The sequence below is a fragment of the Zootoca vivipara genome, chromosome 9 (genome assembly GCF_963506605.1).
Source record: "Zootoca vivipara chromosome 9, rZooViv1.1, whole genome shotgun sequence".
NCBI classification, from domain to species: domain Eukaryota; kingdom Metazoa; phylum Chordata; class Lepidosauria; order Squamata; family Lacertidae; genus Zootoca; species Zootoca vivipara.
In genome coordinates, this window is record NC_083284.1 from 28,166,943 (window position 1) to 28,185,219 (window position 18,277).

At 45.2% G+C, this 18,277-nt stretch overlaps 1 protein-coding gene across 10 annotated transcripts in view; it reads right to left on the reverse strand.

Annotated features, from left to right (window-relative positions):
- Positions 1 to 17,943, reverse strand: part of PDE5A (phosphodiesterase 5A) — a 91,466-nt gene extending 73,523 nt beyond the window's left edge. For 2 of the 10 annotated variants that reach the window (XM_060278567.1, XM_035111539.2), the window contains exon 1: positions 11,752 to 12,315. In XM_060278567.1, coding sequence (XP_060134550.1) covers positions 11,752 to 11,870 — 119 coding nt within the window. In that variant the 5' untranslated portion in view covers positions 11,871 to 12,315. The other 8 variants (XM_035111537.2, XM_035111538.2, XM_035111541.2 and 5 more) reach the window with 7 other exon arrangements.
- Positions 17,944 to 18,277: the final 334 nt, after the last annotated feature.

An 18,277-nucleotide genomic window follows, 5' to 3' on the forward strand; every position in this document is an offset into this window, starting at 1 on the left:
AGAGAGAGAGAGATACAGACAGACAGACAGACAGACAAACTATATAAAAGCTGCTGGAATTTAAAACTCAAGTTATGATAAGCTCCTGCACTTCAAATTCAGCACTACACCACTGCTTCTTGCTAAAATCTATATTTCTCATTCATAAATCTGATCAAAAGAAACAAAAGTGATAATTCATTAGCATGTCTATTCTCCCCCGCCCTTAATAAACTTTTTCAATTAATGGAAAAAGTAATTTCCATAGAACGTAAACTGAGTTGTAAGGTAACTGATGGTCAACAACCAAAAGCTGAACCAATTTTGTGTTTGAATATGGGTGATATGCCAAATATATGTGATATTCCAGATACAGAGTGTTGATCCTATTAAGACATAAAGGTAATAGGTAAAGGGACCCCTGACCATTAGGTCCAGTCGTGAACGACTCTGGGGTTGCGGCACTCATCTCGCGTTATTGGCCGAGGGAGCCGGCGTACAGCTTCCGGGTCATGTGGCCAGCATGACGAACCAGAGCAGCACACGGAAACGCCGTTTACCTTCCCGCTGTAGTGGTACCTATTTATCTACTTGCACTTTGACGTGCTTTCGAACTGCTAGGTTGGCTGGAGCTGGGACCAAGCAACGGGAGCTCACCCTGTCGCGGGGATTCGAACCGCCGACCTTCTGACCAGCAAGCCCTAGGCTCTGTGGTTTAACCCACAGCGCCACCCATGTCCCCTATTAAGACATATTTTGTGCCAATTAACTAAATATAAAATGTGATTTGCAGTCTTCCTGCCCCTAGCGTGAATTCAGTTTGGATTTGCCCTCAAAGAATGTGTAAATTGTATCCCTATTTCCAGTGCTTTTTTCTGGGGGACACATACCCCTAAACATTTTGTGAATCTTTGTACTTTTTTCCATTTACTGTATTTATTTTCCCTGACTTGAATTATAAAATGGTGATTTTCTTGAGTCATAATGAGAGTACCCCTAAACATTTTATTTTATTTTAAGAAAAAAAGCACTGCCTATTTCTACAGATATTTTCTCCTTCCTGCAGGGATGGGCAGAAATATCCACATATATCCAGGCAATTGTTCACATAGCTCTTCAAATCCAAATCAGATCCAAGTGAATAGAGCACATTCATTCATAATGAGACTAAGGCTGCATTCAGACATGGGGCCGTGTTACTTTGAAGAAATGGAGGCGGTGAGAGATTTTACTTTCTTGGGCTTCATGATCACTGCAGATGGTGACAGCAGTCACAAAATTAAAAGACACCTGCTTCTTGGGAGAAAAGCGATAAACCTAGACTGCATCTTAAAAAGCAGAGACATCACCTTGCCAACAAAGGTCCGTATAGTTAAAGCTATGGTTTTCCCAGTAGTGATGTATGGAGGTGAGACCATAAAGAAGGCTGATCGCCAAAGAATTGATGCTTTTGGATTATGGTGTTGGAGGAGACTCTTGAGAGGCCCATGGACTGCAATAAGATCAAACCTACTCATTCTGAAGGAAATCAGCCCTGAGTGCTCACTGGAAGGACAGATCCTGAAGCTGAGGCTGAAGAGAAGACTCCCTGGAAAAGACCCTGATGTTGGGAAAGCACAAGGAGAAGGGGACGACAGAGGACGAGATGGCTGGACAGTGTTCTTGAAGCTACTAACGTAAGTTTGACCAAATTGCAGGAGGCAGTGGAAGACAGGAGTGCCTGGCGTGCTCTGTTCCATGGGGTCATGAAGAGTCGGACACAAATAAACGACTAAACAACAACAACAATACGAGCACTTCTAACCCCATTTCGAACACTTCTTTAACACCGCAGTACATGTTACAATTGCCTACAAAGGTCCGTATAGTTAAAGCTATGGTTTTCCCAGTAGTGATGTATGGAAGTGAGAGCTGGACCATTAAGAAGGCTGATCGCCAAAGAATGGATGCTTTTGAATTATGGTGCTGGAGGAGACTCTTGAGAGTCCCATGGACTGCAAGAAGATCAAACCTATCCATTCTTAAGGAAATCAGCCCTGAGTGCTCACTGGAAGGACAGATCCTGAAGCTGAGGCTGAAGAGAAGACTCCCTGGAAAAGACCCTGATGTTGGGAAAGCACAAGGAGAAGGGGACGACAGAGGACGAGATGGCTGGACAGTGTTCTTGAAGCTACTAACGTAAGTTTGACCAAATTGCAGGAGGCAGTGGAAGACAGGAGTGCCTGGCGTGCTCTGTTCCATGGGGTCATGAAGAGTCGGACACAAATAAACGACTAAACAACAACAACAATACGAGCACTTCTAACCCCATTTCGAACACTTCTTTAACACCGCAGTACATGTTACAATTGCCTACAAAGGTCCGTATAGTTAAAGCTATGGTTTTCCCAGTAGTGATGTATGGAAGTGAGAGCTGGACCATTAAGAAGGCTGATCGCCAAAGAATGGATGCTTTTGAATTATGGTGCTGGAGGAGACTCTTGAGAGTCCCATGGACTGCAAGAAGATCAAACCTATCCATTCTTAAGGAAATCAGCCCTGAGTGCTCACTGGAAGGACAGATCGTGAAGCTGAGGCTCCATTACTTTGGCCACCTCATGAGAAGAGAAGAATCCTTGGAAAAGACCTTGATGTTGGGAAGGATGGAGGGCACTGGGAGAAGGGGACGACAGAGGACAAGATGGTTGGACAGTGTTCTCGAAGCTACGAACATGAGTTTGACAAAACTGCGGGAGGCAGTGCAAGACAGGAGTGCCTGGCATGCTATGGTCCATGGGGTCACGAAGAGTCGGACACGACTAAACGACTAAACAACAACATGTTACAATATGGAACTGTGAGGTTGTTTTTTACATATACATTCACATGTTCCGCTAAATTTCTTTTACACCAGGTGTGACACAACAAACATCACTGGACATGTTGCTACTCCCCCAACATTTATGCACTTCTGTCCCCCGCCCCCCATGATTCACCCATGAAAACTGCAGAAAAACTGTATGATGCTATACTGCCTAATTTTTGTCAGTTTTACTCCTGCATTTTTCTGGTTTATCACAGCTGCAAACAGATTGTTTTGTGGAAACAATTAACATAGAAATGAGTGCCAAATTCCACTATATTCTGCTAGATTTCCAGAGGTGCTGTTTTGTTGTGTGAAAGATCAAATAAAATGCAGAAATTATCAAGTACAACGGTGGACTTTGGGCTCTCAAATATCAGGGGCACCCTATGCAACACTAAAATTATGGTTCATTCTACAGCATTGTTGTGGTACCCCCTGCAGCATTATGCCCAGTGCAGCCACACCTGTTGAGACACCCTAAAACCACCTGAATCATGTAAAGAAACATCAGGAAAATGGAATCAACTGCTGTCTGAGATGCAAGCGGAAATAAAATGATTGGCAGCCAGAGAAGAATGGCAGACCCAGAGACAAGGGGATGTTTGTACCCTCCTAGATAAGGGCTTTCCAAATTTCACTCCCTTCTCAGTCCCAAGCAAATCCAGACCCTTGATGAAAACAGCAATATATTTTCAGCTCCAGCAGCATATTAGGGACGCTTATCTGTTGGAAGGGACACACTGTTTTCACTGCAAAAATGAACATGCACAGTTATTCGTGGCCTCCTTACACTTCCACACAGTGCTGAACATCTATTTTAGGAGCTAAGGTGAGGAATACTGAATGACTAATGAAACTCTTATTAAAGTGAGATGGTCTTCATTCATCATCTCATTGAGCAATCTTTAAGGGATGTCTTTAAGAAAGATCCTAGTATTCCAACTTACAGGTAAGAAGGGTAAGCCAATAATTTTGCTGGCCATTTTTTGCTGGCTGAAAAAGCTAAAAACCCAGGCCCAGAACATACTGCTAGATCAGCCTTTGCCAACCTGGTACCCATCATCCGTTTTGAACTATAACTCACATCAGCTCCGGCCAACACAGCCATGCTGGCTGGGGCTGGGAACTATAGTTCAAAACATCTGGAAGGCAGCAGATAGGCAAAGCCTACGCTGTATCAAAATGGTTGATCACAACTCTCTAAGAACTTTTTCTGAGCAAGATCTATGGACTCTGGGGTTCCAGAGCTGCACTACTGTGCATCCTGCATATTTCCGTGGGCTTTCTGTAAAAGAACTGCCTTGTCATCATGCCAAAGAACAGTCCCCGCCTTATAACTCGTACTGAGGAATGCTAAACATTCAGGAACACAGATCCAGTTTCCAAAGCAAGCCCTGTTCCTGGTGTGATCTCATGGATTCTTATGAAGTCCTGTTAATTCAAGTATGTCGTGTGGCCTTTTAAAAAGGGGGAAATAAAATGGGTTTCCAAGATAATTGCTTTAAGGAGTATCTTTATACAAAGTAACTCCTCCAAAAGCTCACTGAATACTTTTTAAAGTATCGGCCTTGATTCCTTCCCATGTTCTCTGTGCGTGGAACTGCTTATGTACACTGCACTTTAAGCCCAAGTCCAAACAACTGTCTGTTCACTGAAGAAGGAGGGGCTGTGATCCCAAACCTCTGCTGATCCCCCCAGCCAAGCAAGATTTTTAAAATTACTATGAACACACAACACACTCTGCACATGTATAGCCTGGAAAGAATCATACCCAAATTGTTTATATAGCCTAAACTTCAGTAGGCCCTGTTATAAATACAATGCCGGAGCTCTCTCTTAGTTCTCTTAGGGCGAAATAAGTTAAATGTATTACAAGATAAACATGAACTGCAAGTGACAACCATGAGCAGAAACATAGAAAGTTAAAACAAAACATAAAGGCGGTGTCCCTCTGATGCTGAAGATGCCATTTGAAGAGTACACTGTGGGGATTCTGCTATTATACGGTAAATCCAAGGCTGCGCTCCTATCTACATACTTGGGAGAAAAGCCCCAATGAAAATAATTAAACCTACCTGTGATTAATATGGAAGGGATCGGAATACATGAACGCTCGACAAAACTGTTTCAAAATTGATTGCAGGAGCTTTTCTACACAAATGAGGCTGGCACATGCCAAGAACACAGAGGTTGTACCCATTACCTGGAAGTAAGCCCTATGAACACAGTGGAACATACTGTTGAGTAAACCCGGATTGGATTGGGCTTCATGCATTTTTATTTACCCATAAACAAATCATCATTACTATGTTAGTAGTTTGGAACATCGATCCCTGAGTCCATCTTCACAATCATTCATGCGGCTGTAACCAAGCCTAAATGTACACCACTGGAATCACGCAAGCAAATAGCAGCAGTATTCGCCGCTGTAGATATTTTAGTCTGCAACTGTTACCTAAATAATTGCATGGTTTACTGCATTATTCTTGGACGTTTCCCCTCCATTGAAATTAATTGTGTAATATGCCGTTTCAGCCACAGCAGATAGCAGGACAAGTAACATAGATTTTAACAGAAGTGCAGATTGTGACAAACTGCAAACAGGACAGAAATAATAAAAAAATGTGTCCCAGGAAAGAGAACATTGGAAGGATTCTGCTGGATTAAGCTAGTGGCCCATTTCGTTCAGTGTTCTGTTCACACAGATGCCCCATAGAAAGTCCGCAAGCAGGACCTGAGCGGAACAGCACTCTCCCCACCTGTGAGACCCAGAAACAGCAATTTGGAGGCATAATGTTCCCAAGAGCAGAAGTAGAACATAGCCATTGTGGTTGGTAGCCATGGACCATTTATCCTCTGTGAATTTGTCTAACCTATTTTAATGCTGTCCCCCTTGATCGCTATCCATAGTCCTAGCTACGTGCTGTGCGAAGCAGCATTTTCTTTCATCTGTCCTGAATCTTTCAACTTTCAGCTTTGCTGGATGCCTCTGAACTCTGGTGTTACGAGAGAGGGAGGAAGAAATTCTCCCTATCCACTTTCCCCATACCATGCATCAGAGAATCGTAGTATCATAGAACTGCAGAGTTGGAAGGGACCCTGAGGATCATCTAGTCCAAACCCCTGCAATGCAGCTGTACCATGCATCTCTTTCATGTACCCCCAACTCCCCTTACTTGTTTTTCTTTCTTTAAACTGAAAAGCCCCAATACTGCAGCCTTTCCTCAAAGGGCAGCTGTCCCAAGTCTGAGTTCCAATGTCCCACCTGCCTGATGGGAATCTTGGAAACCATCGCTTCTGAATGTTCATTTTCCCTACGCCAGCTGCCGATTTGACTACTCATACTTGCAAATCCATAGTTGTGTAAGCAATGTAAGGAACTCTTTTTGTTAGTACCTGTAGGGCAACTGACAAAATGAAACTCTTTGGTAAAATTGGTTCAATCAGTTCTCTGAATAAGGGTGAAAAAACAATAGCATTCACACACAAGAAAGGTATCTGAATTCTCAGGTGAGCCCCAAATCTTGCAGAAGTACACAATCCTTTGGCAGTGGTGGGGGAACAAAGGTGGGAGGAAACCCCTAAAACAGTCCAACAAAAACTGAGCATGCTTAGTGGACACAGAAAGTTGATGGTAGGGGTTAAAAATGCCTGAAAACTAGGAGGGTTGAGGAATGGAATGGAGTACTGTACTGTATATTGAACAGGAGCATTCCAAGTCACAACACTTTTTTTACAGGTCCCACTTGTTGTTAAAAAAATTACATTCCCAACTTCTCATAACTCCACTCACCAAGCTGTTGTCATTTATAAGAAAGCATGTTGTTATCAGAATAATAGGACAAGCTCTGCCTCTCATAAGCCATCAATCAGTCCAGCTAATGAAGATGGAATTCAGAATTGCTGCAAAAATCTAGCATGTTTATACAAGCTGCTGAGCATTCGCTGGACATATCTGAATACCTTGCCAGGAGGGTTTGACCTTGGACTAAATCGGATGCATTGACCACAACTTTCAAACTGCCTCCCCCATGGTATTATCATGACTTCAGGATGAAATACTATAAAATGCACAAACTGGCATCTTTTCAGAAGATTATTTAAGATGGAAACACACCCTTTAATTTTCAAACAGTTAACTCCCAAACAGATATACATAAGATGAACCACCTTCCACATTTCACAGTTGTAAGTTTATAAAATAAGTTTTGAAGACTGATTTCCGCCAAATTTAACATACACAATTTTTGTGTATGTTACAGGGTGTTTCCAAACAAGCCCTAAAGTTAAAAACAGGAGACTGTGATCTTGTTAGGAATATGGTATAGCATTTTACTTAAGCTTTACCAATAATGTATCTTTATGACCAACACAAAACAATTCCCAGCATTTAAAAATGGACATACATCCATCTTCATGGGCTAAAAACAACAAGGAGCCAATACAATTTTATATCAATTTGGAACAAATTTCAGTTTCTAAGGCTACAAATCTAGACTCACACTTACTAAGGGGTATGCCATGCTAAAAGCGGTAGGGCTTGCTTCTGGTACAAATTTATAGGATTGCACAGATTAAGCCAAGATCAAATCTGAAGGATTTACTTCAAAGGTAACATTGATATAATCAGCCTATAAAGGAAGTATCTTAGCTTGAAAAACTGGTATTTCTCAAGGGTAGCTTAAAAGGTCCCTGTTTGACATTAAGAAAAGGTATCCTATAATATGCTGGCATTATACATATCTAGACAGAGATCCCACTGGGCTGCAGAACATGTAACACTGTAATATGTAATATGAACAATTAAACTATACATAATTGGGATCACATATGCATAAAATATGTCTATGCCTATTAATAGATAATGCAGCTAATATACATAGCCGTATATAAAACACACCAAAGTATAGTTAATGCTGTTTTAGTTGATTGTCTGCCTTTCAGTCAATTAATCAACTAACAGAATTAAAGTAAATTGGCACATTACTGAAAGGTCAGGTATCAATGTCATTTTGAGAAATTGGGGGATAATTTAAAACTTAACCATTTCTTTCCCCCCAACAGTTAAGAAGGAAAAGCCATTCTTTTTCCATTTCCTGTGATAGGTACACACCACAACCGAAACAGTCTAAAATATGTGTATATGTGCATTTGCCTCTCAACTTCACTATCCAAAATCAGCTCCCGAATATTAATCAACAAAACCTTAACAAATTGAAACGCAAATCAGAGCATGCTGCTCCAATGATTATGCACACAGTAATTATACTACTGTATATCCTGTACCATAAAGAGCAGAATTTATGAACATCCAAATGTGGTAAGTGCCACACAGTACAGATTCACAATATATCTGGGCGCATTCTACCTTTAACTGAAGGCAAAGGCAAAATAATTACTCAATTATTTTAACAACTGTAGCCAACATCATTAGTGGCATGATGTACTAAAGTGAATGAAAGACAGAAGGGGATCACTTGACCCCATGACCTGGAACGCATTAGATGCATTATGCCTGTAACTACATAAAAATGCACGTAAGGATTCTGAAAGCCTATGCCAAATATTACACAGCTGCTATGTTTGGGGGTTTAATCTATTAGAGCTTTTCTGCGTAAAGTTCTTACCACAAAGCATCAGCGTTATTCCACTGCAGTTTCACCCCATTTCCACACATCCACTTTGCAGGAGATAAACCCCCCAATACATTACACGGAAGTAACTTCCGCTGAAGTATCAGCGGCGTGAATAAGAGGCTGCATTCCTCCCCCTCCCCAAAATGCTGCGGGCTTCAAGAAAATCCCAGCCGCGCGCAGGAGGAGTGCAGTAACTTACTTCCAAACAGATCAGGCGCAATGACACCTCTGCAAGCATCTCAGCCTCGCCCCCCCCCGCCCCCAGGTTAAAGTCCTAGTGTGATTTATTTACTTATTTAGGCTCGAAATCTCTGATGGGGAGGCATAGAGAAGAGCCTGCCAGTTGAGGAAACCTTAAGAAAAAGAAAAGGCAAACAGCAGGAAGAGGAGCTTGCCAGACACAGATGGGAGGCAGTGACCCGAGCAACCTGCGAGTCAATAATTGATGGGAGCCTCTTGCCTTACCGCACCATCCCAGGCGGAGAGGCACCGTCGCGGCCAAGTCAGGCAAAGCCCATCCCTCACCGCTTAAGGGATCCGGGAAGCCAGCAGAGCAGCAGCAGATGGTGAAGCCCTGGAGAGAGCGGCGCGGAGGGCGAGCTCGATGCAAGGCGATCCCGGAGGCGCCCCAAAGGACAGCTCAGGGAGGCCGGGAGACTTTGCTTGCTTGCCTGCCTCTCCGCCAAGCTCCACCGGGGAGCTCTGGAAACGTCTCTCTCTCTCTCTGTGCATCGTCCCGTCCGCTCTTTTGTTTATAACCCTTCAAAATGGAAACCTGACTCCGCTTCTAAAAATAGCCGCGATCCCGCGGGCCGAGGAGCGGGTCCTCGGCGCTCCAGGGGAAGGGGGGAAATATACCTCGTTTTGTCTCCGAAAGGCAGCATGTCAAACAAGAAAAGGAGCCAGGAGGGAATCCAGGCGCGTGGCTTTGATCTATCTCCGAAGTAAATCTTGGCGGAACAACATCCCACCCGTCCTTCCCCCATACACCAAAAAGGGGAAGAAAAGAAAAAAAGGCAAAATAAAACCCACCCTCGCGGAAAATAAATTCCCAGGGAAAACTTCTTGTCCTGGCTGGGCTGTCACTAGAGCGGCGTGTAGCGCAGCGCTGCCCCCTGGCGGGGAGCTGGGGGCCTCGCCTCATTCGCCGACAGGGGCTTCTCTGCGCAAACTTACCGCAGAGTTGCGCTACGGACTTCTTGCCAAGGATCGCCTCATCCCAGCCATCGCTTGGCAGCAAAGCGAGGAGGCACTGCTTCCCCAGCTCCCAAGCCTCCGCCAAACACCACGGTTTGAGCCCTCAGCACTCCTCCACCCACCTCCCCACATCTAAGTCCATTTTAGCCCAGCAGAAAGCCCTTGGCTTCCGTGGCCAAGCCGCCAATGAAAGTCTGCCCTTGGGTGTGGTCTGCAGGCACTTGGGAATACTACTCTGCTGAAGCTACTCCAGCTTCCCTGGGTTACAGGTACTTGGATGGGTGGCAGCCAGGAAACAACATTCTAGGCCATCTTGTGCTGAAAGGTGGGGTATTAAATATAAGGAAGTAAGGGGATTTCATTCTCAAAACATGAAAGCTGCAGATAGCCTTTGATTTGCAACATTGGCCTTAATTTTCCTTAGGCTGGGACTGGAGAACCTGTGGCTTTCCAGATGTTCTTGGACTCCAACTCCCATCAGCCCCAGCCAGCACAGCCAATGGTCATGGATAATGGGAAGTGTAGTCTATCAACATCTGGTTCCCCCATCCCAGACCTTAGGTCCTGCCTACATGGCAATTCACAGGCTCTACTCACACTCCCTTACAAAATAAAAAAATTCCTTCCAGTACTACCCATAGCTGCCAAGTTTTCCCTTTTCTCGCGAGGAAGCCTATTCAGCATAATGGAAAATCCCTTAAAAAAAGGGATAACTTGGCAGCTATGGAGTACCTTAGAGACCAACTAAGTTTGTTATTGGTATGAGCTTTCGTGTGCATGCACACTTCTTCAGATGCACACAAAAGCTCATACCAATAATAAACTTAATTGGTCTCTAAGGTGCTACTGGAAGGATTTTTTAAATTTTGTTTCCACTATGGCAGACCAACACGGCTACCTACCTGTGTCTTGTGGACAGTGAAACTGAAGCACAATCCTCTCATCCAACACCTCTTCAGTATACTCAAATAAATGTCTTCCTATCCATGAATTCTAAAGCTTTTCGCCAGCCCATGGATGGCTGGAGTTTGCAAACAAGAAAATAATAATAATCCCATTTGCTTTTACAGTTGTCAAATTGTCAAAAGGGGGGGGGCAAGGGAAGATTGCAACCCACTGGAATCTTACTAGGATCCCACTAACTGGGATGTCCTAAAATAAAGAAAGCCCTTTGCATTATATGGGGATGTGATTAAGGAACCCTGTTTAAAAAAACAAACAAACGGGTAGGTCTTAAAGTAAATACTGTAGCTGGTAACCCTCACTGGAACTGGAAGCCAATGTGCGACACACCGTCTTAAGGGATCTGCACATCCTGTTGGCTGCAAAAGTGGACTGACAGGCGTGTCCTGTGCTTCTTTATTGAAAGCTGAATGAGGCTTACTCCAGACTTCCCAAGAAAGAGCTCACGAGAACTGCATCCTAGCTCCTCAGGGTGTGTTTACTCCGAAAGAGTGGCATCCTAAACATTTTTCACTGGAGCTCTGATGCCATGGAACTGCGTTCAAGTCGAGCAGGCCGCTCCTATGCACTTTGACTCGGAAATTAGCCCCACAGCAGCAAGTCCAACGCGCAGCCCTCGTGGTCTGCGTGCTGGAGAGCTCGGCCTTATGCGCAGGGATCTAGTCTCGCGTGCACCTAGCAAAAGTTGTCTCCAACTCTTTCAGGGCTTTGCTGGCGCCGGGAGGGGGGATTCTTCGGTAGCGCTCTCAACAGACGCCTCCATGTTACCTGCAGCGTGCATTATTTCAGTCTCCGGACAGAATGTAGCTCTAACAAGGCGCTGAAGGGAATGGTCACGGCTCCATCTGTCGAGCCAAAAAGCGGGATGGGGGAGAGATCTTAACTGGAGCTGGGCAACAGCCTGCCAAGCGACGGCACAGATTGCACCGCAGAGAAACCCAGGAGAATTATTTGCACGGGGAAGGCTTCGGGCAGCAACACAGAGCGCCTGTTTGTTTGTTGCTTCCAGCTTTGAAGCGAGGCTTTGCTCCTGCTTTTTCCCAGGCGAGCGGCGAAAGGGGAGGGGAGATCTCTACGCACCTACCCCGCGCTGCTGGCGCGACGGCGTCCCCCTCGCGGCATGGCTCTTACCTTGTCCCTTTCCTAACAAAGTAAGAGCGGGTGAAGTCCCCGTGGTCATCCAGCCAGGCTTCCACAGCTTCCTCCTTGCTCTGCTGTTGCAGCAGCTGCGGGTGGCAGCTGCCCTCCATGGTGGAATCGTCCGCTGACGGCAGCGAGGATATCGCAATGCCTGTCCGGGCTCCTGCGGCTGCTCCTCTCCTTATTGCTTGCTGCGGATTTCACCTCTTGACCCCGCAGCCCGCTCCCTCCGCGCCCTCCTCTAGTCCTGGAAAGGCGCGATCCCCCGAGGCGCGCTTGGATCCAGGCGCCGGAGCCGCGAGGTCTCCACCCTGCCCCGCCCCCGGGAGTCCTGCCTATCTCCTGGTCCCAGGGCTCCCAGGTGCCTTCCCGCGGTACCCGGACCGGAGCCAGCGCCACGCCTCCTCCCCGGCGGGGAGCCTTCCCCCCCCCGCGGGGATCCAGCCCCCAACGTGCTAGGCGGCCGGTTCCACCTCTCTCGCCGCGCCTGCCGCAGCTCCCCAAGGAGGGATTCCTCCTCCTCCGGCTGTCGCCGCCCGCAAAAGCCCACACTGAATGCTGCAAGGCGAGTCTCTCTCTCTCTCTCTCTCTCTCTCCTCTCTCTCTCTCTCTCCCCTTCATTTTCGCCTCCCGCGATCGCGTGTCACTCTTCCAGGGAGATTGGAAAGGAAGGTCCAAATGTTTCTTCCCACAGCCCCTGATGGCACGTGCAGGCAGGCACGGAGCGCCTTTACCTTTCCGTATAGGCCGCTCGCCAAGAGCGCTTGTTGACTTGCGGTGTGCACGTGTGAATGCATCAGGCAGCAAGTGGAAGGGGTAGGCGTGGAAGGTCTGAACACAGTCAGTGCCCCCTTCAAATTTTGTTGTTGTTGTTGTTTAGTCGTTTAGTCGTGTCCGACTCTTCGTGACCCCATGGACCATAGCACGCCAGGCACTCCTGTCTTCCACTGCCTCCAGTAGTTTGGTCAGACTCATGTTGGTAGCTTCGAGAACACTGTCCAACCATCTCGTCCTCTGTTGCCCCCTTCTCCTTGTGCCCTCCATCTTTCCCAACATCAGGGTCTTTTCCAGGGAGTCTTCTCTTCTCATGAGGTGGCCAAATTACAAAAGGATAAAATAGGGGACACACCGGCTTCTTACTATTGAGCGTCTTGTATGAAAGTGCCCCCTGTAACATGGTTTGTGGTCAAGTTTGAAGTCTCTTTATAAGTGTGAGAGAAAAATAATGAAAAACACATTCTTTGCTTGGCTCTCAGTCATTGGCACAACTATTGTACATTGGGCAAGCTGCAAAAATCTTGTGTATGAAAATGTCCCCAAAGTAGAGTGCTAGATTCCACACTTCAGGGAGATGTGGGCATTAAAAAAGAAAACATCATTCATATTTTGCCAGAACTCACGTCCTCTGTTGGCAGTAATGTAAGTTTAATCATTAATTGAAATTAAACGTCTGTTCCATCATGCCCCGATAGTTTATCCCAACCCATTTTCACTTTGCTGTCCAGCTACTTTATGTTCCTGTTTACAATGCCAGCCTTGACACAATTGTTTTGCTGCATACTCTGAGTCAGCCCAGCCGTGCGGTGAATACAGAGGGCAGCTGGCCAAATAGTGACTTAGTGTTGGCACAATTAAGCCAGTGATCTTGCTGTGTGGTGAGAAAAAACTTATCACATTACTGTAGCTTGTAAGAAGCCCAGGAAATAAAAGGGGTCTAGTTGGAGTCTCTTTGCCACATGGCAATAAGATGTAGACAACCAGTTTAAAAATGGTTACACATCAATGTTGATAAGCTACCCCTTGGTAAACAGGAATCTGTACTTATTTACCTGCAATCAGCCCACATTTCACTGCGTCCATTTGGCTGAATCTGCCATGCTGAAGCACATCTCTTAATGTTAGCATAAATGTGTTTACCTGAATGTGCTTTAAATATGAAGGATGAAAGCACTTAACAGTGAATGCATGTAGAAGGAAAGTGGGAGCATAGCCAGCTCTACCTCTGACCTTTGCAGGTTCATTTGGCTTGAGATGCAGCTCAAGCCTGAGGCTGTATGCACACGACTTCCCCCAAAGAATCTTGGGAACTGTAGTTTGTAAAGGGTGCTGGGAGTTGTAGCTCTGTGAGAGATAAAACTACAGTTCCCAGGATTCTTTAGGAAGAGCAGTGTTGTTTAAGTATGATGTGTATGCGGTCTATGAAAAAGCATCCTTCATGCAGTTTCTACAAGTTATTCAGATGGTTGACTTGAGTGTACATCCCTTCCCCCCTTTTGAACTTTGCACATTAGTCCAGGCAAAATCCTGGTGGTATCCTACTTAATCTTACACAATTCTTGTTTATGTAAAAGAAGACCGATGGCAAAATGAGCTCTGTGTGTGAGGCAGAGACTGTGTGTTCTGCGTCTTGGGAAGGAAAGCACTGTGGATATGAAGAGCCCTGCTAGATCAAACCGAAAGGTCCATCCAACATCCTGTTTCCCACAGGGATCAAGCAGATGCTTTTGGGAAGCCCAGAATCAGGACAGGAAGGCTCTACTCCATCTCTCTGGTTTCCCCCACAACTACTACCGTCCTCTGAATTGGAGGGATGCCCTAATTACTCCTGTGTGCCTTGGCGGGTCTTTTGTTTCCCCAAAGTTTAAACAGACTAATTTGAATGAATGGGAAATCTCTTCAAATACACCTGGAAGGTTTCTGAAAATGTAATCCGCGTAACTCTGCAAACCATCACACAAGGAGGAAGAAAAGCCAAGTCTAAGGCTACGTAACATCCCGTACATTTGCAGCACACACACCCCTGACAATTCTGGGAACTGTAATTGGTTAAGAGTGCTGGGAATTGTAGCCCTGTGGGATGTGTACTGCAGTTCCCAGGATCCTGTGTGGTTTAAATGTACGGGGCCAAGAAGGGAATGTGCAAAGGGAAGAAAAAACATGCACCTTGGCTCCATGTCACAAAAGCAAACGAATGTTCAGATTATCTAAACAGAACATTGTACTGACAGGATTAAAGGAAAGACTAACGAAACCATTTTGAAATCAAAGAGCCCATATTTTGAACAAATGCAGGCAGCATGTTGTGATTATGAATGATCTGTTGTTTGTAGCATGGAGTGGCTGGTGGTTGCACAGATGTTTAAGACATGGGTGGAAAGAAGTGGGCCACCAATATGAGGGTGAACATTTGGATTTAGCTGCAAGCTTTGCTCTGTGTCAGAATGACCTAGCAGTTTGGGGCAATCCTTTCATATTCCTTTCAGGTACCATCACACCATACTACTAAAGACCTGGCTTTGTTGACTTAGCCTAGGAAGTCTGAAAGGCTGTATTCAGCAGCCACAGAGTGATGAGTGGTTTCCTCCACACTGGCTCTACGTTCTGCTTCCTTTGCTCCTAGCTGGGCAGAGAAGCTAGAGAGAGAGAGAGGGGGGGGGGAGAGAGAGAGGGAGAGAGAGTAGGAAGTGGCCCGTTCATGAAGTCGAAATCAGTCTCTACCATATGTGTTGCAATTGTGCAGAGAGCAGTTATCTCAAACATGAAGGATAGGCTGAATGTGTGAAAGATGTCAGAGGAAGGATGCTTCTGATTACAGTTCCTGGAAACCACTGGAAAATAGAGAGCTTTTGCTCTCAAGTCCTATTTGCAGGCTTCCCAAGGGCACCTGGTTGGCCACTGTGAGAACAGGATACTGGACTTGTCTGTGCTCGTGCTCTTAGGTGAACCATAACCTAGGGATTAATAGAGACCAAAAGCCAAACACCTGAATTTCTTGCAATGGCTTGGGTTAGACTAGGAGACCTCTGAGGTCCCACACAACTCTGTGATTCCACTAAGTTTGGGGCAATGTATTCTTCGTCCAAAGTACACTATAATTTTAATCACTAGGAACAATGTACCTGGAGCATCGGCAGAGGCCTCATCAAGTTTCTGTCCCGCATCATTTTTTTTTAAAAAAATGAGTTATTCTGTAGGACCCTGCAATCCTGTGTGCATAATGCAGCTTATCGGTCACAGCTGGGCCCAGCAGCTGGACTGGCTCTGGCGAATGGTTTGGATTATTTAAATTCTTGAACACAGAGAGGAAGTAGTATGCTCCGGTTGTGTAGTTTATTAAGAGTGTTGAGAGTTGTTAGGAAAGCCTTGTTCCCCCCCACAAAGGTACAGCTGCTAGAGTTTCCTGTCAAGAGAGATTTGATTGTTGCTGCTCTGCAAGGGAAATAGGTGTCTCCTAATAAGTCTCAGCACTCTTAATAAACTACAACTCCCATAATTCTTTGGAGGAAGGGCTACGACTGTTTCATGGTGCTTTAAATGTTATGGTGTGGTTGTGGTCTACCCCAACGAGAAGCCTGTTCTTTTGAGAAACAGGAGGAATGCTGGAAATTTGGGCTCCAACCACTGTTTCTTGTATAAGTCGTAAGGAAAGAAACACAGAGCAGTGCTAGTGCTGGTGCACAGCTTCCATTTATCCCAGAATGGCTCGTGCTGTAAAGGTTTTCAGTGCAAGTGCCCTTTGTTCCTTAAGCCAAGTTAGCTCCAAGACGACATTATGTATGAAACATTGCCCTAATGGTGCCAACCAGAAATGTAAGAGGAACACCAAAGGGACTTGTGAATAACCTTTTCTGGATGATCAGGGCTGAATATTAGTTAGATTAATTGCTTACTGAATTATTTAAAACAGGAAGCCACCAATAATAGCATTATTTATATGGCAAGTGGAACACATGCCCATAAACCAAAGCTCAAAAGGGGCAGAGTCCACAGAAGAACAAAGCAAGAGGGAAGTTGTTTAGCAGCTGTGTTTGTAGTTCAAAGATATCGACCATCACAGGCTTACGAAGCCTTTGGGCAGTGAACTGGGGACTGCAACATGCCGTTTGCTGCAGGCTTCCTGAAAACACTTGATCCTCTTTGATTTATATTGAATGAAAAGGATTTAAGAACTGGCAGCGCCAAAATGGATTTTGTCTTCTATATGCATCACCAATTATGCTGAGCACAGAAAGGAGGTAGTTGGGGTAAAAGATTTTCCTCTGCCAATATGGACCTCGTAACCAGTTTAGCGGGAAGAATATTGGACTAGGGCTTGGGAGACCAGGGTTCAAATCCCTACCCAGCCATGAAGCTCACTGTGTGACCTTGGACCAATCACTGCCTCTCAGCCTAACCAATATTACATGGTTCAAGTGCAGACCTGGTAAAACGCTGTCCTGTGCAAGGCCAAAATTTGACATACACACCTACCCCAGTCCTCATGCTGCCTTCCCAAAGCTGGCATGGCAAGGCGCTGGGCTTTGAGAAGGAGCTGCAAGGCTCTGACAGGGTCCTAGAGCTCTCCCATCTCATGCCCAAAGCCAGGTAAACACTTGCCCATCTTTCGGAAGGAGGAGGACTCTAGGACCCTGTCAGAGTCCTCATGCCTCAGGCAAGTGGTTACTGGACTTTGAGAAGGCACCGTGATTGGTTGCACACTTAGTGCCCCCACACTGCTGCAGTGCCCTAAATCTGACTCTGCAGGGCTGTTGTGAAGATTAAATAAGAAAAAGAAGAACTATGTACACCCACCTTGGACAAAAAGGTGGGATATAAATGTAACAAATAAATAAAACCAGGTTTTCTGACCATTTTGTTCCTAATGCGGACTGAGCTCCTTATTTAGTTATTCCACTTTCTTTAGCCAAACTTTAGTCCTATGGATGTTGCAGGACTCCAACTCAGCCAGCATGAGAGATGATGGGAGCTGTAGTCCGCCCAAATCTAGAGGGCCACAAGTTCGCATCTCATACCCTTCAACACAATGCAGCCCATTCTTCAGGACAGGACTGCTTACACTATCAGACAACTTGTTACAGGTATCTGAAGAAGTGTGCATGCACACGAAAGCTCATACCAAAATATAAACTTAGTTGGTCTTTAAGGTGCTACTGAAGGAATTTTTTTATTTTGCAGACAACTTGTTGATATTCATCCTGATTTGCTTGCACAAAACTTATGTGGATCAGCTTCACATAATAATTTAAATGGCAAAATGTGTCTTACAGGAGGAAAACTGCAACCAATCACTTACTTTAGAAACTGAGTTGGCAGCAGTGCAAGCATCGAAAACACTTCTGAAGAGAAATGTAGAAAAATGCTTCCTCTGTAAGGGCTGTAATGCTTGTGATGCCTCTAAATCACTGCAAAACCTAAATGGAAAACAAAAAGAAAGTTTTAAAAGAAAGCTTCTAGAGAGATATGAGGACAGCAAAGAAGCACCCATCGCAAGGAAGAACACAAAGCAGGAAATGAGGAAATATAAAGGTAGGACACAGTATGGGAAGAGCACTACAGTCTATAAGGGACTTGATGACTGTCTGGAAACTTCTATTGGGTTAGAGTGGAGCAACCAAGCTTGTTTCTGGGGTTAGCAGGACTGACCAAATTAAGCCAATTTCATGTCGTATTCATTGTATTTCAGTTTGTTTCCAAACTCAATGCAAGGAGTTAGCATGGACCTTCCAGGCACCCAACT